Below are 24,108 nucleotides of genomic sequence, written 5' to 3'. Positions count from 1 at the left end.
ACTTCTACCGTCTCCAACCCTCTACCGCTGCGGCGCCTCTATCTCTCTTCTCTTTCCTTCTCTCTCTCGTCCCCGCGATCCTCCGCTAACGCCACGGGGCTTATTACCGAGCCCCCCTTCCGCAGTGGAGCGCGACACAGGCGACCGACATCGGTTATGGAGTTATGGAGGCCGCGGAACCAAGTACCGATAACTCGCCGAACTGCGCCACGGCGATCCTCGCGTGCCTCGCGCTCTCGATCGTCTACGTGGCGAGCCTCTATGTCTGGAGTTCGCCGCACAACAGGTACGTTGCGGTAACGCGTCCGGCGTCGGTGGCGGACGGCGACGGCGACGGCGACGGCGACACACTCTCGAGTCTCGATGTCACCCTGCTCTTCTTCCTCTAATCCTCTCCTTCAAAAACGTCCAGTCCATCCAGCGAGACTCCTCGCTTGGAGGAGGCTCGCGCCTCCGTCTTTTCCGAGCACACTTGTCTGCTCGGTAAACCGCTCGCGAACGCGAACCGTCCCGCACCGACCGGATGGATGCTGTGACTGACGCACGCAGTTGTCCGCACGTGGTGGCGCTCCCTGCGCGGCTCCCTGTCGCTCCTGCAATGTCTACCAATTTCTGGACAAACGGCAGCCAGCGCCGCACGGCGAAACCCGTGAAACGGAATTCCGGCAATGTTACGCACGCGATGGAGGAGACATCGAGTGCGCCACCTAGATCGTACACGATTAACGGCGTCCCTTTGGCGCGATATTCGAATCCGAGTGTGACGTTAACTTTATCAAAGTAAAAGCGCTTTATAATTTTGTTGAATAATTATTCCAATTTATGACGTATTTCCATGATGTTTATTGTAATAATTTAGTTTATTTACTTCTTTCTCAAATCTTAATTTTTAAAGCAATTCTAGTGTTAAAGAAGCTATTTGCGTAATTAAACATAATTTCGATAACTATAATAATTATAAAGCAAGTAGCAAGTAATTGATAATCCTATCAATTTCGAGTAATGTGTATATCAGAGTAATCAAAATGCTTTGTAATTTTTTGTAAAAATCGTCCGAATTTAAAACGATCTGTTTTCTAAGATCTTTTGTGACGTTTGTCGCAGCACGTGATGATAAACTTTCTCTCTTCAGTCTTTAATTTTTTCAACTAAATATATAAATATATAATATAGTGTAGATTTAAAAAAAAATGTCCAAGTGATTCTAGTATGAACAGGTGTTTGCGCAAGCAAATATAATTTCAAATTATAATAATTATGAAGCAACTGGCAAAATTAATAATTCAATTAATTTCCGCAATACATTACATATAATTTTGACGTTAAACTTTACACTCGATGGTTTATGTTTCAGAGAGCATCCATCGACCATAAAGAAACGATTTTTTAGCGTATTTATCATGACTCTCGTTTCGCCGGTGTCCTTGTACTTTGGACTAAATGAGAAGATACTTCAAAAGGTATTTTTCGTTTACACGCGATTTAAACTATATTCTCTATACAATATAATTATTTTTATTGTACCTAACAGACAACCATCTGGGAAATGTTGGGTCTTCGATGGACGGGTCTGATACAGGCGACTGTGATATCGTTGCTCCTAACGATGATCCTGTTCCTAGGTCCCTTGAGTTTACAGGGATTCAATGGGCTGTGGCGATTGTACACCGGTTGGTATCCAAACTCGACTTGAGAGTCTAATGTGCGTCCATTAATGCAGATTAACTTTAATTTTGGTTCCAACTTACTCTTCCTTTTCTAGTTTTAAAAATTAAGAAAAGTTAAAGTGTAAGTTGGAACCGAGATTAAAGTTAATCTGTATTTGTGAAAATTGGCATTAACGTCTAATTAGTTAATAGCTGTACATTTATCATAGAGCCCATGTATTGGCTGGCGAGTGTACAAACTCTAACTTGGTGGAGAAATCAGGTGGTCGCTCCGTTATCCGAGGAATGGACCTTTAGGGCTTGCATGTTGCCATTACTCCTGCAATGCTTCACCCCGACTACTGCCATATTCGTGTGCCCTCTATTCTTCGGGGTGGCTCATTTTCATCATGTAGTGGAGAGAGTAAAGATGGGAATGAGCATCAAGCACGCATTGTTTATATCTTGTAAGTTTTGAGGCGAATACTTGGAATCTATGGATGCTTTTCATTTGATAACTCAAGTCAACACAATATTATTATTCTATCTTTGTTACTCAATGAACGCCAAGGAAGAATGTTGCTTGTGTCACCAAATGGAAAGCACCCTATAAAGTCTAATGAACTAAAATAAATTATGTTGAATATAGGTTTTCAGTCTACGTATACGACGTTATTTGGAGCGTACGCGGCCTTTCTTTTTGCGAGGACAGGTGGGATCATTTTACCTTTTTTTTATTCTAAAATTATGAGCGAAAGAAGTTTTTCGATTTCATGTATTTTTCTTAGGCCATTTTGTTGCACCATTTGCTGCGCATTCATTCTGCAATCACATGGGATTTCCTGATCTTTCTGAGATAGCGGCATACAAGGATCCACTGAAAAGAGCTGGATTGATGTGTCTGTTTGTGATTGGCTTGGTCGCCTGGTGTTACTTATTGATGCCGATGACTCATCCATCATTGTTCAATAATAATTTATTCTGGACTAAACACTTTATATGAGACACGTCCGATCTCTAACAAATATTAGGATATAACAAATACTAGGGTTAAATGTTTTTATGCAGAATTTACCGCAATTATTCCACCGATCTTCCGGTTTACAACACACACATTGTTGTGGAATATTTTATATTTATGTTTAACAAAGAGTACAATACCTATCTGTCGAAAAATAATGCAGAAATTAACATTAGACTAATTTTAACTATATATTCGATAACTATAATATTCGTATAGCTATAATTTAACTAATCGTGCAATTCGGCATTGTTACAAAGTATATCACCGTAGTGCCTGAGAGTTAAATTTTTATAGTGGTGATTACGAATGTTACAACTGTTAGATGAACTTGTTCGCAAACCCAAAATGCGAAGAATCTCCAGCTCTAATTATTATTTACGAATTGCTGCACATACTTATATGCCGCAATATTATATTATTTCATAACCACAATTCGTTAAATGTTATCGATATTTTCAGACAAAGAGAAAGATTTTTATAAATAAAAATTATAATATAGATTATTATAGAGTTAATGTAACCTACTGAGAAAATTTCTAAAACGATCTTTCTAATCGTCTACTTTTATAACAGTCTCTGTGTATAGTGTATATAAAATGTCCATATATACATGGCAGTGATAAATATTCAAACAATAAGCAGTATACATCTCCATACACATACCAATGGTTTATTTGAATCACAGAAGTAACGCGGTTGCGCAATAATATTACTATAAGTTTTATATATGTACACTGATGAACACGTATACATTATATATGCAGTGAAGCTGTAAATATTTATGTAAATAATGAGAGTACAATTCGATCTTTGAATATATGTGTAATCTTTTAATTGCATACATAATGTATACCATTCTTTAACCAAGAAATAAGTGGTAAAATCAACTTCTTAAATAATATTCAGGATATAAAATGTTGATACAATGAATGTTGAAATAATGTTAAGTGTTTTACACTCGAAGCAAGATCGCTATATAGAAATTGATATTCATATAATGATGACATAATGATGTATAACACCGATTTACAATGTAAATCTATCAAAATTCGAAACTATTTGGTAATCTTGTTTCGAGAAATTAAAATAATGTGACAAATAACATGATTCCGTGCATGATTCTACGCATTTCGTATTTGATTCATTTTATAACATTGATACAGAATATATAACTGAATATACATATATACATAATATATAAACAAAATGTTTAACTTATATTATCTATCAGTTCTTGATTTTGTCAAATATTTCTTCCTTCCCTTATCTTATTAAACGAGCTCACATATAAAAGTTTACATTGAACAATATCAATATCATAAAATCTATCTCTCTTAATAGCGCCATTTTGCAATAAAACAAATAACAATAAATAGCAAGAAAAACGTATAATTATGAATTTCTAGACACTTATAGAATTTTTGAAACAGTAAATTTTAGAAAAATTTTGTTATAATGTCAACAGCAATATTCTTGCGTATAATATTCAATTCAAAAGCGATAGTGATGTTATCAAGCTTTCTTAAAAATAATTTAATAAAACAGTACATATATTTAAGCACAAGAGCAAATTCTCTATTACAATAATGATTTCAACAATAATGGCTACAGAGTTTATAAATGCAGTCATATCTTTCGTTACGTTATTTTTAAATTGCACTGTTTGAGTAGACAGATAGCAAACTCCGGTCTCATTACACATTGAAAATGCAAAGATGGCGATTTAGGAACTATGGCTACTGACTTTTTGACGGTTTATAATAAATAAATAATTAAATAAATGCAGATTCTGTTTGTGTGCACTTTGGCACGACATACCTTGCATCAGGCACATCTTTATGTTTGACTTGGTCCAGGCGTTGGTTCTGGATTTTGCGATTGATTGAGAAACAATACGTTACTTGACTTAATTCTAGGTCCAGCTGCGAGCAACGAAGGAGACGGACTAATGCAAGGCGTTGAGCAGTGGCTGTTGCTTAGATCACATTGGTCCAACAACTTCCAAAGCGCTTCTGGCGTAGGTCCACCGGAGGTATCTATTGTAAAAAAAAAAAAAAAAAAAAAACACGGAGATAATAAAAATTTGACAATACATTTTAATTCAACCGACGAAATTAATTACAAAAAGTTTTGTAGAAAGTTAATATAAAATTAATATTTATTATAAAGAAATAATCGCAATAATTTATATAGAGGCCACTTTTTTTCCTCTCTAAAATACAATATGAATAATAAAACAAATTATTAGAAAATAAATAAAGGAAAAATATAGAATAAACAGAATAAATATAGAATAACATGGAATAAACATAGTTTGTTTGTTTCCTATAGAACATTTCTTAAATATACGATTTATGTTAATTTTCTACTTCCTACACTATTTCACGTATATGAGTCATGCTCGCTGATTCCGTTACGTCACACAACGGGAGAGAGTAACGTACCTCGAGTGGCATTGAAAGACGGATCCAATGCCGTTGTGAGATCCCACATCTGAATGGTGCCGTTAGAATGACCAGTGAATATGAAACGTCTGGGCCTTGAGCCCATGCGACTAGAACCTTCACACTCGTGTACATAGAATGAGCTTATGATGCTGCCGTCCACTGACTGTATTACGCAAACTCTTTTCCCATTCGACGCTAATCGTACGAACAACTGATCAGTTTCGGGTACGACTTTTTGTACGAATACTTGCTCGTCATCTTGTTCGCCGAAAGGTCCTATGAATATTTTATTCGTATATTAAATAAACCAAAAAGATAAAATTCGCATTTTAAAAAATATTTAATAAAAATAAAAACGCGTTAAAATATACGTACACATATATAAAAAGTATTATTTAATAATAATTTTAAATTATTAGAAAGAATGGTGATAGTTTAAGAGCTGCGATATTACAACATACCGAAATCGTTGCCGGCATTATAGCTAACGCATGAGTCAATTGCTTCCAAAGAAACAATTTTGAAGCTTGCCTCTGGCGTCGATCCCGGTTGAGTCGAAATCATTCCGCGGAATCTGGTCACTGCCCAACTTCTGACGTGATTATATTCCGAGCAAACCGACACTAAGTATTTTTCCGAGAGTGTTACCTGTAATAATATAATTTTTGCACATAAGTTAATATTGTAATTTCATGTACAATATTAATATAAAATTCTATTGATACTGAATGTACTTTTGTTACGCTGCTTTGATGCACTGTAAAGGTTTGGAATAATTGCGGACCGTGGCCAACTGTTTCGGGATGCTGAACGATAACTCTGACACTTCCGGATTTCGTACCATAGGCGATTTCTATCCAATTTCCGCAGAGACCTATATTGGGGATTGATATACTTTTAGAAAAATGTGCTACATATTGCATTAATCACCTGATACACTTTAAGAATTAGATTGAATACATCTCAGATCGTACATATAATTTTAACACTATTATATATCAATTAAGATTTTCACTTCAATCTGTACTTATCCAATTTAATATTATATGAAATTTACGGATAAGAAAAAATTTTAATAGTATATCAGAGGATTAATTACTGATATAATAACTACGATAATGAAACATTTCAAAAATGTAGACGTAACGTGAAGTAATCTTTAAATAACATACATATTCAAATGAATACTATTAATAAAAAATAATGTTTATGATGTTTCGAAGCTTACAATGCCTCATGCTGCACATTGCAACAATAAGCAGAAGCCAGTTATAACAAATAATATATATATATATATAAATATATATATAAAATTAAAATTATAATGTCTTATAATTAAGCAATAACACGATTACGTGGGTAGTAAATAATGTTATTTAAATTTAATTTTTGCAGATTTAGTTCAAAAAAAGTAAAAATTACCTATAAATTTGTCACTACCAACGAAAAAAAGTACACAAGCAAAGATACATGTTTTCTATTACCTCCCTTTCCCCTCTCAGATGCTGGCATGGAACATATTACTATGAATAGAAAGAGCAAGCAAGCAGCTAAATCAGATTAACTGAATCCACTGCGTAAAGTATGCGAAAAAATAAAAGAACATCGCGTTAGTACAACTGGACGCATAAGGATAGCAGGGTTGTGTATAAGTTGTGCAATCTAATATCATTTCATAAGTCCCATGTGAATTCGTACTCTCGCACATACAAAAAGACATGTGTTCGCATTCATTCTATTAATTATAAAATAAATAGTTTTGTGACAGAGACATTTCTATATATAAGTATTTCTTTTTATATTTTAATACGCAAAAAATATGACTATGCGCCAGTGCATCGATATAAAACTTAACGCTATCTGGAGAGGAAGAGGGTATTTGCTGTTTAATCACACGAATCATGTTTGATGCAGTCAACACAAAGATGAAGGCGGATGACGCTTCGTTTTGTACGTTGAACGTAAGAAAGCAGAAAGTCTGCTTACATCGACCCATACTTGCCTTGTGCTATTTATCCAGTTGTACGAGAAATGATGAAGCAAAGAATGTAATAATAAACTCTCATTAATATCTTTAAGGACCAACACATCAAACCTTATAATATTCCTATAATATCTTAATAAATAAAATAGACGCTGGTTAGTAAAAACATTTACATATATATGTGATTATTAATGATTCGTTATTGTGTTTAATGTTATTCTATATGTATGCACAGCAACTGAAAAAATGATCCTTGCAAAATGAAGCTGCTGAAATGGTGACGTTTGTTATTACATTCTGCATTAAGCAGCTTTAATAAACAATCTTAGTAAAATACGTCACTTGTTCGAATCGGGTTTTAACAAATAGTCCTAGTTGTCTCTAAAGGAAAAAGTTTTTACTTTGGAATTCTAGATTTTTATTATTTGATGACATTCTTACATTAAGATAAGAATAATCAATAAAGAAAGACTTACTAGTTTTCGGCGTCAAATACACAGATATTGCAGTTATGGGATCGTAACTCGGATCTCGATATAACTCGGTCACGAGTAGATCGTTATCTTTCATTCGCAAAGGAAACTTTTGCATGTCTGTAATTCATATAATAATCGAAATATATATGATTATAGAAATATAATTCTTTAAAAATTAGCTTGTGATCTACAAAATGATCTAAATCCATTAAATATTTTTTTAATGATTCAATTACTTTAAATATTTAAGAGAGAGGGGGAGAGAGAGAGAGAGAGAGAGAGAGAGAGAGAGAACATAATTTTTATACTCTCTCATAATGCTCTTCTAATATATAAATTGACAATTTGTACCAAGAATTTTACTTACAAATATAATATATTTTTTGCTTACCAATATAATAAATAGAACCATTATTGCAACCTAATAGAAGAAAAGATCCAGCCGTGTCAAATGACAGGATGGGCACTACATCCTGTATCTGCCAATGATGAGTCATCGCGTGCCACACACCAATTTTTCCAGTCGGCGATAATGCAACTAACTGGCTGCCAATGAAGAATAAGTATTCCACACGCACATTTAAATTAAATGTGCCCACATTGATTTTGATCCCTTCTTCGGACACACCCCAAAGTCTTACTTGACTGCCATAGGAGATCGCAACCATCTTACCATCCGCGCCACTTCCCATCTTTGCATTTATTGCCACGCGCTCTATTATGCATTCGATATGCGGACTGGTGAACACGTGTTGCCATCCAGACGAATCCTTCAGCCGATAGCATGTGATAAAATGCGCGTAAGCAATCACTATCCAGTTGTGGTGCGCTTTTATGATTTGTACTCTCAGAGGGTCTACCCATGATGAAACTGCAATCAAGTAATTTTATAAATATTAGAAACGAAAACAAAAAATGGTTTTACAAAAAAATGATTCATTGGTGCTTACCTTGCTGTGATCCAAATATTAAACCGATATCATTTTTATATAATTTATTCAAATCAGCTGAATTGTTCCTAGCATGTCTCAGATCTAGAGATGGTGTGCGAGAATGCGGAAGACCGCGTTGTGGCAATCGGTAATCTAAAGAAGAATTTCTCATATGGGTTCCTAATGCCCCTTTATGATTTTGCAGTCCTATGGCAAAATAATTATTTGTCAGTTTTCTTTTTATTAATGTTGAGTTATTCAACGTTAATTAAATATTTTAGATGTACATCTATTAACCCTTCAGAGCTGATGCCAGAATCTTTAATAGTTATTGATATGGAGTCTGTAAAACTCATTTAATTTATGCGCGCTGATTAGAAGATATTAATTAATTCAAAGAATCATGAAGACACCACCAAAAAATATTACATTTCTAATTAAATTTTTGGTGTAATTTTGACAAGTGACATAATTTCTATAAAAAAGAATGAACAGTAAGTTTATTTATAACACATTTAATAATTTAAAAAGTTACAAATATTGAGCGGTTGTTAATTCTCGTGACTTAATATTTATGTGGTTGTAATTAAAAAAAAAATATATATACATATCATTAAACACTGTTTTCTACATTTGATTCCCATTGCCCTTTTTACTTGCTGATCTTAATTAATAATTCAAATTTGTAAATGTAACATAAAGAATATATTAAAGTAAGTCCAATAAATTCATTGTCAGCTCCAGAGTGTTAATATTGTTGATAATAAATCAGTGATAAAATCTATAAATACCGTTAGCACTTTGATTAATAGAGTTAGTGGTTGTCACAGATTGCGAGGTAGATGGTCCATCGACTCTAGAGTTTGAAGCTGAACTAACTCTAATATGAACTGATACATCACTGACATTTGATGTTACTGCAACAGGTTCTTGAAGCGGTATACCTTTAAATAAACAGAATCGTTACATTCTCATTTTACAGTTTTGCTTTCTCACTTTACATTTATTACAATATGTGATAAATAATGATTAACACACTTGGAGGTGGTAAGTAACCATAAAACAGTACATCGCCACAAGATGACTGAGTTAAGTCTTCACAGAGTATCAATCGTTTAACTAAGGGAGTGATGCCATAATACTCTGCTTCATGCCTTAAAGTTCGAATATCTATATTTTTCAGATCAATATCCTTGGTACGAAGATAATTCAATATAACAGAGAACAGCTTTGGGTCTCTATCTATAAAAAGTGCACCAGTCTCATCCTTGTGACTGTCGATTCTGTTACTTAACAATGCTGTAAAGAAAGAATCCGGGATCCACGTCAAAGTTTGACGAGATGTGGAAAATCTGAAAAGAGAAACGATTTGATACTGTCAAGACATGTAAAAGATCTAGTAAGAGATTGATGAAAAAATCTAACGTAAGATCTAAAAAGCAATAAAACATCAAGACAAAAAATGTAAATAATCTAAAAAATATAAACCAATCTCTTAATATGCAGGTGCAAGAGTTAGATTTTACTTAACGGGGTCAAGTAAAAACAAATGTGATAGAAAAAATGATGATTGGCGAACAATTAATTTACCTAGTGCCGCCAACGTTCAGATGAACGATATCGCTCACGCCTAGATAAGGCGCAGCCATTCTCGGGGGCTATCGCGTGTTTTTACAATGACAACTCATATCCTCGCGAGATCGTCGGGGATGTCACAATTATCACGAACGAAAACAACCCTTTTGACAATCTTGATTAGTTCTGAGGTTATGCATGCGTCAGCCTGATTCCACTGCGCATGCACGATTCTGCCCAGCGATTCTCAACCAAGTGTGAAGTGTGAAGTCGGAGCACAATTTATCGATCGTCTGCTTACGAAATCGAGAGATTAAAATTTGAATTCAAATTCAAATCAAAATGTATAAGAAAGATGTATCTTTTACATACAGAACAAACCGTTGTATAATACAACGGAACGCGGGAGATTTCTTGCACAAAAATTAATGAAAACAGGATAAACTTCTTTCGAGGCTTTGTTGTATAAAGCAATTTCTCTCTTAAGCTCGGTTCCACCGATATAAGATTAACTTTAATCTCGGTTCAATTTGCTCTTCATCTTATTTAATCTTAAAAATTTGAAAAAATAAACAGTAAGTTAAACCGAGATTAAAGTTAATCTTAAAATAATAAAATAAATAAAATTTAACTATGTCACATTTTTTAAATTTTGTCATTCATAAAGTAGACGTAATGTAAACATTACAAATTTGTATACAGTGTCTTTTCATAAAATTTTTATTGAAGACGCATACCTAATACTCAACGCAAAATTTCCACAAACTAGATTCTCGGAATAAAACTTCGAACAAAAATAAAAAAGTTTATTCTGCACTTATATTTTTGTGAAAGGAATTACTTCCCATACGGTTGTATTATTGATTCGTCCCCATGCACCCCGTATAAATCAAACTACTTTAAAAAATTACAAAAATATATTAAACAATATATAAAATGAATAGCTAAAAAGTAAAAATGAAATTATAATAAAACATAAATAATGCGTAAACAAGGATATAATTGAAAAGTTGTCTTTGTTATTTCTGGCATTATTATGCAAATAAACGCATCTATAAATTTATAGAGTCTATACATTTATGCAATAATATCATCATATTGAATAGATGCATATTTATTACTCGGTAGAAACTTCGATCGTATAAATAGCCAATAAATCCATATGTATTTATGCATAATTATCAAAGTTATGCACAAAAGAAATATATATTTTATTTTCAAAAACCTATTATATCTAATATATTCTTTACATACCTTACTTGTTAGCAAGAGTATTCTTATATAATTTTCCTTCTTCTTCACTGTTCCATTTATTTTTAACGCAAAGTACGAAACGTTCAATGACGCAGATAGCCCTCTTTCTAGCGCAAAATTTCCCTGTAATAAAATCGAAAATCACTTACGAAGATAGAACTACTTGCTCTCAACTATTACCTTCTTACTTCCTACACGTTTACCATGATTACATAGAATATTCGTAACTATACATGCTACTCCCCCAAGTCACTGGCGTAGAATCTGAAATAATCCTTAACCACACAGAGATCAACGTTAAAATTGTTGTACGAATAATATTAATTAATTATAAAAATACATGAAAATGATGGAGAAATAGAACATTCGATTTTTTATAATAAAATAAATAATAAATTGTCGCACAAAGATTCGCGTAATTTCACGTTAAGAGATGACAATGCATTTTTCTTTTCCCATCGAAAGGGAAACAGGTCGACATCTATGCACGCGAGAAGTTTGCCCCGCCCGTTAGTGAAGAGTTTCGAACTTCGGGCATTATGCCACCTACGAGAACGATATCCGGTCGTTATCTCGTCATTCGTGCGATCGAATCACGAGAATAGAGGGGAAGAAAAGATTGGCACTTTCGAGATTGGTACGTAGACCTCTCGCCGGTGAGCGAACGGTGACGGACTTCCGGCTTTTCCGCAGTCGCAAAAAGTCACGAGTCGCGATAGCATCGTCGAGTCGCATTGATAACGGGCCGAAGAAGAGAAGACATGGAACGCCAAGTGTACGCCGATAAAGAATACGACGAGTTAATCAAGCCCGTCATGATAGCTGCCAAATTCGTCTCCTTTTGGCCTTTGGAGAGGGACCATTCAACTAGCGCGGAGGTGTTCAAGACTTGTCACGTGCTCTGGTTCTTTTTCGTAGTATGCAGAATTAATATCTTGCTTAACCCTTCACTGGCAATATGAATTTTAACTCTTCCATCAGCAATAGAGGTCTTCGAGAAATACAGTAAATTTAATTTTTTTTTTTAACAATGAATTTTTACCATTATAGAAGTTGGATTGTATTTTACTTATTTTTTACAGACCATTTAAATTTATCCACCAAAATTTGCAATTAAAGACTCCAGTTACCGAAGGAGATTTAATTAGACGTAACAAAATTTTAAGATAAAGAAAAGAGATTTACTTCTATTAATTAGTATTAAATATTTTAACCTTTACAAGTAAAGGACTCTGCACTAATTATATACTGAAAAAAACGATTAATGTAATGATATTATATCAACAGCATTATTTTAATAAAAAACATTTTATTTTAATATTTATTAAATTTTGTTAATTTATATACGATAACACTATTAACTGACAAATACGTCATGCCCTTACTTAAAAAATTTTATTTCATTAATATTGTTATTGTGGATCAAGATCATTTTCAACTAAAATAATGCTGTTTCAATATCATTTTTTGTGTTTTAATATAATTTTTTTTCAGGGTATGAAAAATTCAGTGAAATGAGTTAGTTTTCATATAATATAACTTATAATATAATGAACAAAAAGGACTTCAATGAATTATTTTTAAGTTATCTATGGTGTATTACAAGTGCCTTATGAGCACAAATGTTATACTTTTGTTACACTTTTGGTTCTTTCTCTCGTAAACTTTTTTCAATTAATAAATAGACTATCACTGAATTCTCTCATGTAACTAATATAAACACTTTGAATCTATTTTTTGAATAATTCAACGTTATTTGCAACATAGCTCATCTCAATGTGTATCTGCGTGACGGCCGATGTAGTTAACAATTTTAACGATTTGGACGAACTGACAGCATGCGCTTTAACGGGCTCCGCATTTTATCTCGCCACGTTACGTCACATTATCTACACTACCTCTCAAAAAGATATGCTATATGTGGTCGAGATTATGAGAAAGGATTGGACTTATTCATCTTATGAAGATAGAGTCGTTCTGAAGGAGAAGTGCCTTTTTGCGTTTCGACTCGCAAAATACTTTATAATTATGGTAATTGTAACCGTAATTACCTTCTCATGCATACCAATTTTAGAGGTACGTATACAAACACATATTTAGTATTTCTATTGTGACATACACAGATTGTCTCAAAACATACAAAGATTGTAAGAAAATAGAAAGTCTACTTCTAAATTTAAAAGTACTTTTTCTTAAGACAATTCGCGCAATTGAAAAAAATTTCTGTTCATATATCTTTTATTTCCAATGCTGAAAATTTAGTAAGATATTTTCGAGGTTCTTACTCTTCGTAGAGTTACAAATTTTCAATTTTATGATAATAAAAGATCTATTTTGAATTAAATATGAAGTGGCATTAGAATATCTTTTGATATAAAACTTAAAATCTCCTCGAGAGCTCCAGCTTATTGCTTCAAAACTTCGTACTTCTCTCTCTATAACTTTTTAATTGACTCCGTTATTAAATTGTACCTGTGGACCAATTAACTGCGGAAGTTTCTTTAAATCTAACTGCTTATTTTCTTAATAAAACGATGTTTAACGATAAATTTAAACTGCAAGACATTTATAAAACAAACGTTCTCAAACGAGAAAAACTACTTTTGCAGATGTCCATTTCATGTTTCGTGAAATGACGGTGATAGATTGACATATGCAACACGTGCGACAGGGCAACGCAAATTGCACGATGATTAACGCTGACATTTGTAGCTTTTCGAAATTCCATTTTTTTTCTCTTTTTGTAAGGTACCGTTCTCCCGAAATTGTTTATTATCGCTTCGCAAATGCGTCGGTAGTGCCTTTACACGGGAAATTGTTTTCCGATGGTCGTTTCGCTTTACGAGCCTTTCGAAAACACCTGCACACGCACGCGTACGTTATACATAGATGTTAATCCCTTCGCCGTATTTATTTTCCCGATACACAGGTAATTAAATTGTTAATAAATTATTAACAATTATAGAAAATTAGTTTGAGCTGGGGAGAGGGGAATACGAGACAACACAATAATAATCAATACTGAATAATGTATAATCTAAAAAGCAAGGTCATCACAACTTTGTAATCAACTATAATTGTTATTAATTATCTTGCTTTTTATTCTCGATTGAAACATAATCCTTACACAAACAATAAGAAAATAATTAATTAACTATAAAGAGCGATTAATTGTTCTAAATATTATTTGCTTGACTATAGGCATATGTTTTTGGAAGAGAGAAGATATTTCCCTTCCGTGGGTATTTCTTCGTCAATCAATCGGTCACACCCGTCTACGAATGTATCTATGTTTTCAATGTAATGGGTGGCTTTTTTGCGGGTGGCACGATAGTCGGCGCGACCAGTTTCAATTTTGTCGCGATAACGCATGGATCAGCGAAATTCGCGGTGCTGCGAAAGAGGCTGGAAGCAATGAATAGCAATGATTCCAATGCTGACAGAGCAATGGCAAACTGCATTAAAGATCACCAAAATGCTATTACGTGAGTATTTATATTACCTGTATTAAGTATAAAAAAAGGTCGATTTAATATTAAAATGTGAGAAAAAACAATTTTTTTAATAATTCTTTAATAAAATGTAAAAATTATTTGAACAGTAGTAATTGACCATTAAATTTATAAAACTACACTATAAAAATCTTTGCATAAATATATTAGTGTGAAATTTGCCTGTAATATACAAACAACGATTTTGCTGAAATATCTAAAAATTTAGATATAGATATAGATCTGAAAATAATTACGTAGGAATCTTAAGCGTTGAGCAATTAATGCAGCAAAAAGTTTTGACATTTTTATGTAATTATTTCGATGGTCCAACAAAATTATTTTCAAATTTGTATCTCGAGTTAAATTTTTAGACACTTTGGAAAAACCATCTTTTCGGAATATTTCAGGGTTATTACAAATTCTTCATCCTAAAATTCCATAACTTTTCTCTGATTTCCAGATAAAATTTTATGATTTTCAATAATATTTTTAATTTTTTTGTATCTTCGTCTTTTTTTAGAAATCATCGAATATTTTGTTGAAAGAGCAATTTAACATAGCAATGCAAATTAATGTTGCCAACACTATTTGCATATTCCTAAATTGCGTAGATGTAATATACGCATATTAAACTTCTTTAAAGTCAAGAATTTAAATTTTCCAGAATATTTTGCTTAATTTTTTCCTGATTTCCCTGGCTATTTTTAATTTTCCTGACATTTCCCTGATTTCCAGTTTTGTCAAGACAACCCTGCAAATTTACTGTATTTATACATAAATACAGTAATATGCAATTCTTGCCATCGTTCTTCGCTTTCTTTGTGCTTTAGTTTCGCGGATGCGCTTGAAAGAATCATAAACATCTTAGCGTTAGGACAGTTCGTTATCAGCACCGGTTTGGTTTGCTTCGCGGGATTTCAAGTTACTTCGGTGCGTTCGCTTGCTAAAAACGCGTTATAACTAAAAATATCATATTGCAAAATGTTATTCTAGATGATGAAAAACAAGGTACGCTTGATGAAATACTCGATGTTTTTGAACTCCGCCATCCTGGAGCTTTTCATGTTCAGTTTCAGCGGACACGCGTTAATAGACGAGGCGAGTATTTTATATCTAATTACACGTTATTTGATCAAATCAAAATTGTAAGCTCGATAAGCAAATAAATATTTAAATTAATTTTCTATTCATAATTAATCGATTTATTTGGATTGTAAATTGGTTATTACAATGTCTGCTATTTTTTGCTAAGTAAAACGTCAGCATAAAATTTAGATTAAATTAGCATCATTGCGCAAAATTGTAATGCTTTTCCGCAAAATTTATGCACCTTATTATTAGTTCACATTATAATTACGTCATTATATACGTAAATTTTTGTTCGACGTAGATTATTATTAGATAACGTATCAGATTGCACGCGTATCGCAATTGCACGAATTTTAACGAGCGATGGAAGACTGAATGCACGATAATCGTATCGACTGATTACCAACGCATGTATCTTCATTAGTACATAGTTCGTTGAGCTCACAATCGCCTGTAATTAATTTACGGCCAACGCTTGTAACGAACCAGAGCGATGCCGTGAGCAAGTCGGCTTACTGTAGCTACTGGATCGGCGGCACTTTCGGTCGCAGTCTGCAGATCGTGATGATGCGGTCGAAAGTTCCTTCCAGGATCACCGCCGCGAAGTTCTACAGCATGTCTCTCGAAAGTTTCTCTCAAGTGAGTAGATTATTGTGTCAAACAATAACTAAATTTAATTTTGGGCAATATACTCCAAGACTTAATTACATTATAATTATCTTGTGTATGTTAAAATATTTGTTGATGTTAATGAACGATCTTCTTTCCACCAAAATTTCACAAAAAACGATATCAAATGTATATATGTAAATATATTTTAGGTTTTATAAAAAGATTTTATTTAAAAAATATTTAAAAATATTTTTAATATTTTCTAATAAATAAATTAATAATTTCAATTAGTTCTTAACTTTTCGCCGGCAACGTGAGATTTTGAAAGCACAATCAGTTTTTTGATTATGAATTCTAATGTGAGTTGCGATAGATGAATTTAAATCTATAAAAAAATAAATAAAATAAAATTTAATTTGGTAGTAGAAATTCACGTTGTTAAAGCTTTCACGAGAAAGATTTTGCTGAAATATCTAAAAATTTAGCTACATACATATCTGAAAATAATTTTGTTGAATCATCAAAATTTGTTGGATCACGTAAAATACTCAAACTGGTTGTCTAGAATGTCAACATTTTTTATAGCATTGTTCATGATGCTTTAGATTCCTACATAATTATTTTGATGGTCCAACAAATCTATTTTTAGATCTGTATTTAGTTGAATTTTTAAGTACTTTAGCAAAATCGTTCTTTCCGCAATATGTAAAAATTTTTTCAGAATTCTATACCGTCTGGAACAATATAAAAATTTGTAAGTTCAAAATTCAGGTTGCTAATGAAAGGTGCAAAATTACACATATATTATACAGAATTATGGACGAAGAGTTAATTTATAGTAATGTTTAAGTTACATTACGATATATAATATAATATGATAAATGATTATATATTGCAGGTTCTCAGTACGTCTTTCTCCTATATAATGATTTTGATGACCGCGAGCGAGGAGTAAGGATCAGCAGCACTAGCAATTGTAGCGCTAGCTCTATCTCACAGAGAATATGCTAGTCGATCTGCTAGCCCGAAAATATCATGCGCGGATCAAAGAGGGACCTCGTCTGAAAGTCGGCGCACTCTTAAGATATCATAAAAGACAGATGAAGTGCTTCAAAGGAATCGAGATAAAGACCATGCGTGATGAAATGGAATACACATACAAAGGGAACGAGCCGCGATGACCCGAGAGAGCCTTCTTAATGACTGTATATACGTGCTCTCTGTTAAATATTGAGAGACGTTCTCTCCCTCGCGGGCGAACACAGGCACAATAAATTACCCTCTGACCCTCTGATTAATTCCCCACCGATAGACGCGCGTTAAGTCGCGGTCGTCACCACCGTGCAACACGGTAACCCAGTAACTCCGCTAAACACCGAGCATGCCGGTGACTATGCCCTCGTTGTACGGAGGGGGAGGGGGGGGGTAACATAATCAACGATACCGCAACAGCAGTAATTTGTCTTTGCTAGTTCCGCCGACTTCTATTTGCTAAATTACAGGGCGATCCGTAAGTCGCGGCTTGTTCCACAATAGGAGATTTAAATAAAATTAAACGCGCGCATTATACTTATGTAATAAAATAGCGATTTTGAGTATTATACGCAAAATTCCTTTTGTAATGAGAATCAAACTCCAATAATATCTATTGTTATTATTAATTAGCCTCCAATCCACAGGATCTATTAGATACATCCTCTCTTAGAGTCTTGCAATATTATATTTTTTAAAGATCTTGATCTTTTAGTTCTTAAATTTATAAATCGACAAATGTATAAATCTTCAAAATTCTTATAGATACTAAGATTCCAGATCAGATATTAAGATTTCAGATTATTTTAGATATTTTAATTTTTTTTAACTCGTCAGGTTTCCTTATGGCGTTTTCGACCGTAGTAGGTTTGAACCAACTTGAGTTGAATCGATGATATTACTACTATTAGTTGACATTACATGCTCTAGCAATAATAGAGCATGCAACGTCATTAATTCAATTCAGTTTGGTTCAAACTCGCTACGGTGAAAAACGTTACTAAATTTTCATATTTTTAGATGTTTGTATGCTTGTGCTTTTGGAGTGCTAGATCTTTGAACTCTTAGCTTCGAAGTTTCTAAAGCTCTTATATTTTTAGATTCTTAAGCTCTTAAGTACATAGATCTCCAATTCTGACATCCTTGAGCACTCAGCTCCAGCAAGCACTTAAATCTCTCAATTCTCACATTTACAAATCCTTTGTACTCTACAAGCTCGATGTGGCAAGCTGCCCGAAATCGTTTCTTCCAAATCCTAATCATATTTACCATCTGGCGTTTTATGGAACGCCTTGTACACATAATTCACCGACGATTCGTGGTGCTCTTTTTTCCGTACTGATGTCGTCGGGGGCAAGGAATCGGATAACATCCAGGCAAAATGGCACAGTGAGTTCGACCGAGGTACTCACTAAACTCGCTCGTTCGTTCACTCGCTCACTCCTGGTGGGGTAAACCACGAAGCGGGATGGTCTTGGGAGCGACTCGAGGATATTTTCATCGCGGCAGTGCAACACGTGCACCCAGTACTACCGGTGCACGCATTCGTCTCGATCACTCTCTGCCAGCTCGCGCTACCAAATTTGTGGAGGTCAGCGGATGCATTCGATCTCCGAAAGATGTGATGAATCGCATTAGTGATCGTTTCCGTGCATTCTGTCGTTAACTTTTCACATCCGTGACGACTTGGACTTTCGTGCCTCGTCATTGAAAAACATCAGCGAAATGTAGATAGCCGGATGACGCCAATATTGTTATCCGCGAGATGGTAATATGGCGAAAATCAAAGTGGCCGTGCGCGTGAGACCGGTATCTGCTAGGTGAGTACATCTCTTTTGTTTTGATGAGATATTTTATCTTTTCACAAATATATAAATCGCCCATATAATTCGACTTTTTAAAGAAAATCTAATTGAATAAAAGAATAACAAAATAATCACAGATATAATATCGATAACATAAATATCGATATGGTTTCTAGAAGAGATATATCTTGAGCTGTACGTGTTGTCGGTGGAACTGAAAATACTTCGGTTTATTTTACATTGAAGTTATATATTGAGTCTCTTCGGTTAATCAATTAAAAAAAAAATAATATAAAATGTAACAACTTCCTATTTTGTAAATAAATTAATTTCAATGTAATAACTTAATATGTTGATAATATCGGATAATTAGATTATTTCTTTGCAATCGCATTTAATAACAGAAAAAACTCATACATGTATGTTTAAAATTATTAAATACAGCACAATAAATCGTATATTCTCTTCTTTTATACTTTTACGAAGTTCAAAGTATACCAATGTGGGTCAAGGCTTACTGCTTTTTTCATTACCCTTTTCTTGCATTCCTTGCATTTGCACATAACGTTGGTACATAATGTTTTAAGAAGATGAAGATTAACAGCTATTTTCAAGCATCATCATTGGTACAAATTATTATAACAATAATGTATAGTAAACTATAACGAAAAGATTAAGTTGTTCGAATAATAATAAGAATACTAAAATAATGCTAAGACTTTTTCCCAGCAGGTACCTAATATCTAGTGAAGGTCAAGGTTTATGACTGCACTTTGAAAAATAACCATCTCAATTTGTTTTACGCTTCAGATTTCGGAGAATTGTAAATTAAGATAGAAATGACGAGAGAATTGAAACATTAAAATTTTTTTGCTAGATTTTTCCATTTCATAATCTCAAACCTTTTATTATAAAATCTTTAATAAAAAAAATATAAGTATGATAGGCTCTTTGAATAATTTAGACATCAAGCCCTTGAGTCTATTATAAAATTCGATTTCTGCATCAAGAAATTTTTACATCTTCGAATTCTCAATTTACGTACTGGTGCACGGCCTCAGTCGGTGCAAACACTTATGAACTCGTTTCTATACTTAGCTTACTAGGGTCGCGGCAAAAAGACGAGCGCGTGCGCTCGTCCGCGAGCGGTAAAGGCGACCGAAGCGGAGTCACCGGAAGCGCAGACGAAAGTAATTGAGCGTCGAGAACTTGAGGACCTTCTACGAAGGTTTCTGTCGCGAGTTATTGCACGTTTATTCGCACTACAAATCGTAATTAAAGCGTGATTCATTGCGCCGGTCGCGCTGCGTTAGATGAATAATTTAGGAGTGTTAATTGTAGATGCCTTCTTTGTATCTCGAGACAATTGAGGGTTTAGTTCACTCTTAAATATTTTCGTAATGTTCTTTATTTACACGCAAATCTTAAATTATCTTTTACGAAAGAACGTCAACTATGCACGAATAATGTAAATAATAATTTTAATAAAGTTTAATTCCTTGAAAAGTTATTTTGAAATTTTCTAAATCCTTCCATACAAGTGCATGAATCGAGTGCAATCGGAATTTAAATTTCAACCGCGGGTGTATTTAAAAGTGTAAAATGGAGTTTCTCTCACGAAATTCGTTTGTAACAGGAAATGAATGATTTTGCACGCCGAAGTCTATTACACGTGGTCATGCAAGGAGTGTTTAAGTATCGTTGAATTTTATTTATCTATATATATATACATATATAGTTTATTTTTTACATTTATGTTGCTCGAGTTAATATTGTAGACAAAATCTTCCCTGTGTGTCTTGAAAGAAAAGAAAGATGAGAAGATTCTTTAAAATTAACAGATATTTGAAGCTTAAATCTTTAATTCTCTAAATTCGTAGATCATAAAATTTTTATATTCTTGGATCTTTTAGATTTATATTGCACGCAATCTCTATATATTTTTAAAGAGAGATACCCCTTTAATTAAAATTACATGTTTCAATGTAAAAGAGAATAAGGAGTCAGTTCATAATTAACAATAAGATCCACTTTGAATATGAGACCGAGTTTAATTTTGAGGCCGAATCTAGCAAATTATATGCTTACTTCAGTTACCTCACTCTTGGACCGAAGACCGAACGCCTCAATTTTCTTCGTGGATAAAGAGACGTACCCAATATTTCTCTCGATTAGTCGAGGTCGCTTAATGATTCCGAGAGCGTGTTCAACGCCAAAAATACTTCCATTGACTTAGCGTGGGGTGCGACCGTATGGAAGATTGAGAACGAGACTACGACTTTGTGACGGCGCACAGAGCGACCTTAGCTTGACAGCTGGCGCATCCGTTTCGTTTATAGTTGCTTCTGCTTGACAGGTATGCGAGAATCGTCTTAACGCGTTAGCATTGTTATTTTCAGCCTACGGCGCCGTGAAATACGAGAATCGAGGGGGATACGCGTATCTTTTTTTACATCAGCATATGCGTCGGCCAATGCAAGCGCAGTGGAGATGGCAAGTCTCAAAAGTGTCCCGTAATTCATATAAATCCATCGAATGTACGTAACAATTATTTATATACTTTCTAAAAGAGTGATACATTTATTGATACTAATGCAGAAATTTTTTTCTCATTCTCATTTTTAATGAGGGAAGTAAATGTATTTTTACTTTTTTCGAAAATCTAAATTTTAAAAGCTTGAATCCACGAATCCAAAAATATAAAACAGAAAATTCTAAATGCAAAACCTAAGAGTCTAAGAATATAAAGATAAAAATGTTTAAAAATTAAAAAATTTATAAATTCAAATTGTCTTTGTTTCTATTTACAAATTTATGTAGCTTAACTATGGAGGAGAAAAGAAAAATCGCTTGAAAAGAAGATCATAATTGAGGCTTAGAAAAATAATGCTTTTTATGTTCATTTAGTCTGCCAACGACCTCGTTGGAAGCAATCTGCTTTTAGCAAGCTACTCTAAAGTGATTAAAGTGCAAAGACAAATAAACAGAGCTGAGATGATGCAATAATCGCCCTTGCATCACAGTACCATAAGTTCCATAAAAATCTATTTTGCGTATTTTAAAGTCTTCTGAATTGAACTTTGTTTTGTGAACTAATTTTACGAATTTATGTCTTCTTTATATTTCGTTTTTATATTATTTAATATAGAAACTCCTGGTATTTTCGCCAAACATTTCGTTATAAACACAAATGTCTATTTTTATTTCAATTTTTAACGTCACATTAAATGGAATTAATATCAATGTGATCTTTAATATCAATAAAAAAAATGACAGTGCGCGTGACAAAAAATTAAAAAAAAAACAGATAATCACAATCAACAATGTTCATAAATGCTCAGTATCATTCGTGTGTTGCATATACAGGGTTGCTACAGAAAATGAATTTTGAAATTCCCTGACTTTTCCAGATGAAAAATTTTCCATGAGTAATATAAAATATGTAAATTTTTACATTTAGACTCAAGGATTGGAGGAAAAGTCTATATTATTAAAAACAATGGAAAAAAGCTTAGTAGCATAGTACAATTTTGGGTGCAAATTCAAGCCAGCAAAAAATAAATTAGTTTTGAAAAAAAAGAATGCAGTTATGACGAAAAAGAGAAATCAAATGAAAATATTGAATAAAATATAAATTTTTATTATTTTATTAAAATCGTTTAAAGTGCATAAGTTTTGAGTGTTTTGACTATAAACGTCAGATATAATATTTAAAAAATTATAACAATTGTTTGGAATAGGAGCAGTTTTCAGGAAATTGTGAGCAATTTCGAAATTCTAGACTTTTTTACATTTTTCCCTGACTTTTTCCGGTCTTTTTCAGATCTGTGGCAACTCTAATACATTTCTTTTCATTTCAAAATATGTCTTTTTAAAATTTAGTTTCTTTTAAAGATACTCAGATAAATTGTTTTTTATCTTTATAACATATTAGTAAGAATTTTGTGACTACACAATGCGAGACGCAGCTTGAAATCGAAACGGAGCGTCCAATATTAGAACAAGAACGTGTCTAACAGGATCACGTGAAATCCTATTACAGGGTTAAAGCATCGCAATACTCCCCTTCGCGTATATGTTACATGCACCGAGGATATCGCGTACATAACGCGATCCTATCCTGACGCGACATGCAAAATGCAGTGTCACACGACACCGACTGACCCGAAAACGCGACCGCCTATGAACCTCACGATGTAAACCTCGATATCCACGAGACTTGTTGCACGTCTTGGGAAGACATTCTTTGAATCTATGAATGTATCTTTTCTAGCATATCTTCGGATTTTTACGGTTCTCAATATTTATTTTTCTCATCAAGGATATATATATATATATATTACACGCGTATATATACATATATATATATTGAAAGAAAAAATTGGCTGTTGCAGCAAATTAGATGGTAAAATATGACATAGCATTTTTAATTGGATTTTCAATTGCAACAGCCAATTTTTGGATGCTGTAGCCAATTGTTGGTTGTATTAGCCTATCCGCAATGTCAGTATAAGATTTCGATTGGCTAACGCAACCAAAAATTGGTTGTTACAGCCTATTAAAAATGCTATGCCATATTTAACCATCTAATTTGTTGCAGCAACCAATCTTTTCTTTCAGTATATATTATATTTATATATAATATATATGTATATTTTTCACAGAAAGTATAAATTTCCAATTCTAGTCATTTTTTGCAGAGACTATATATTTGATACATCTTTCAATTCTTCGATTA

General features: G+C 33.3%; 4 protein-coding genes across 6 annotated transcripts in view; 3 read left to right on the top strand and 1 right to left on the bottom strand.

Annotated features, from left to right (window-relative positions):
* Positions 1–18: 18 nt before the first annotated feature.
* Sras (Ras converting CAAX endopeptidase Sras) lies at positions 19–4,640 on the top strand. 2 transcript variants are annotated; one of them, XM_018502296.1, is made up of 7 exons: positions 77–286; positions 1,355–1,460; positions 1,532–1,670; positions 1,877–2,113; positions 2,296–2,358; positions 2,435–2,549; positions 4,587–4,640. In XM_018502296.1, the coding sequence occupies exons 1-7, from the start codon at positions 165–167 to the stop codon at positions 4,630–4,632; spliced, it is 828 nt and encodes a 275-aa protein (XP_018357798.1). In that variant the 5' UTR covers positions 77–164; the 3' UTR covers positions 4,633–4,640. The 2 variants fall into 2 exon arrangements, with proteins under 2 accessions (XP_018357797.1, XP_018357798.1); XM_018502295.1 differs by lacking the exon at positions 4,587–4,640 and having other exon boundaries at positions 19–286; positions 2,435–3,830.
* On the bottom strand, positions 4,167–21,857 carry LOC108757749 (BTB/POZ domain-containing protein KCTD3). Of its 2 annotated transcripts, XM_018502293.1 has the most exons (14): positions 21,459–21,857; positions 11,542–11,613; positions 11,339–11,461; positions 10,100–10,377; positions 9,548–9,861; positions 9,301–9,453; positions 8,528–8,716; positions 7,969–8,448; positions 7,578–7,694; positions 7,120–7,125; positions 5,852–5,991; positions 5,579–5,765; positions 5,115–5,393; positions 4,167–4,706 (listed from the first exon to the last, which is right to left on the bottom strand). In XM_018502293.1, the coding sequence occupies exons 4-14, from the start codon at positions 10,156–10,158 to the stop codon at positions 4,507–4,509; spliced, it is 2,124 nt and encodes a 707-aa protein (XP_018357795.1). In that variant the 5' UTR covers positions 10,159–10,377; positions 11,339–11,461; positions 11,542–11,613; positions 21,459–21,857; the 3' UTR covers positions 4,167–4,506. The 2 variants fall into 2 exon arrangements, with proteins under 2 accessions (XP_018357795.1, XP_018357796.1); XM_018502294.1 differs by lacking the exon at positions 7,120–7,125.
* Positions 11,752–19,020, top strand: LOC108757750 (odorant receptor 13a). The gene is given in 10 exon segments (XM_083287345.1): positions 11,752–12,255; positions 13,106–13,414; positions 14,540–14,823; positions 15,663–15,762; positions 15,826–15,934; positions 16,346–16,560; positions 17,432–17,484; positions 18,690–18,879; positions 18,882–18,940; positions 18,942–19,020. Coding segments are annotated over 10 exon segments (1,554 nt in total). The 5' UTR covers positions 11,752–12,099.
* The window catches only part of LOC108757752 (centromere-associated protein E), a 39,820-nt gene continuing 34,797 nt past the window's right edge, over positions 19,086–24,108 (top strand). Inside the window, exon 1 of the mRNA XM_018502297.1 lies at positions 19,086–19,385. Within this exon, the coding sequence (XP_018357799.1) occupies positions 19,339–19,385 (47 nt within the window). The 5' untranslated portion in view covers positions 19,086–19,338. The remainder of the gene's footprint in view (positions 19,386–24,108) is intronic.

The sequence above is a fragment of the Trachymyrmex cornetzi genome, unplaced genomic scaffold (genome assembly GCF_001594075.2).
Source record: "Trachymyrmex cornetzi isolate Tcor2-1 unplaced genomic scaffold, Tcor1.1 scaffold147, whole genome shotgun sequence".
NCBI classification, from domain to species: Eukaryota; Metazoa; Arthropoda; class Insecta; order Hymenoptera; family Formicidae; genus Trachymyrmex; species Trachymyrmex cornetzi.
The sequence above is the reverse complement of the archived record's forward strand: the minus strand, read 5'-3'. Positions and strand labels throughout refer to the sequence as shown.

Coding starts and splice junctions, on each gene's coding strand:
- Sras (XM_018502295.1), top strand. CDS start 165: ATGGAGGCCGCGGAACCAAGTACCGATAACTCGCCGAACTGCGCCACG. Junction 1,461..1,531: donor ATGAGAAGATACTTCAAAAG/GTATTTTTCGTT, acceptor TGTACCTAACAG/ACAACCATCTGGGAAATGTT. Junction 2,114..2,295: donor GCACGCATTGTTTATATCTT/GTAAGTTTTGAG, acceptor TGTTGAATATAG/GTTTTCAGTCTACGTATACG.
- LOC108757749 (XM_018502293.1), bottom strand. CDS start 10,158: ATGGCTGCGCCTTATCTAGGCGTGAGCGATATCGTTCATCTGAACGTT. Junction 9,454..9,547: donor TGGTTACTTACCACCTCCAA/GTGTGTTAATCA, acceptor GTTTATTTAAAG/GTATACCGCTTCAAGAACCT. Junction 5,394..5,578: donor TAATGCCGGCAACGATTTCG/GTATGTTGTAAT, acceptor AAATATTCATAG/GACCTTTCGGCGAACAAGAT.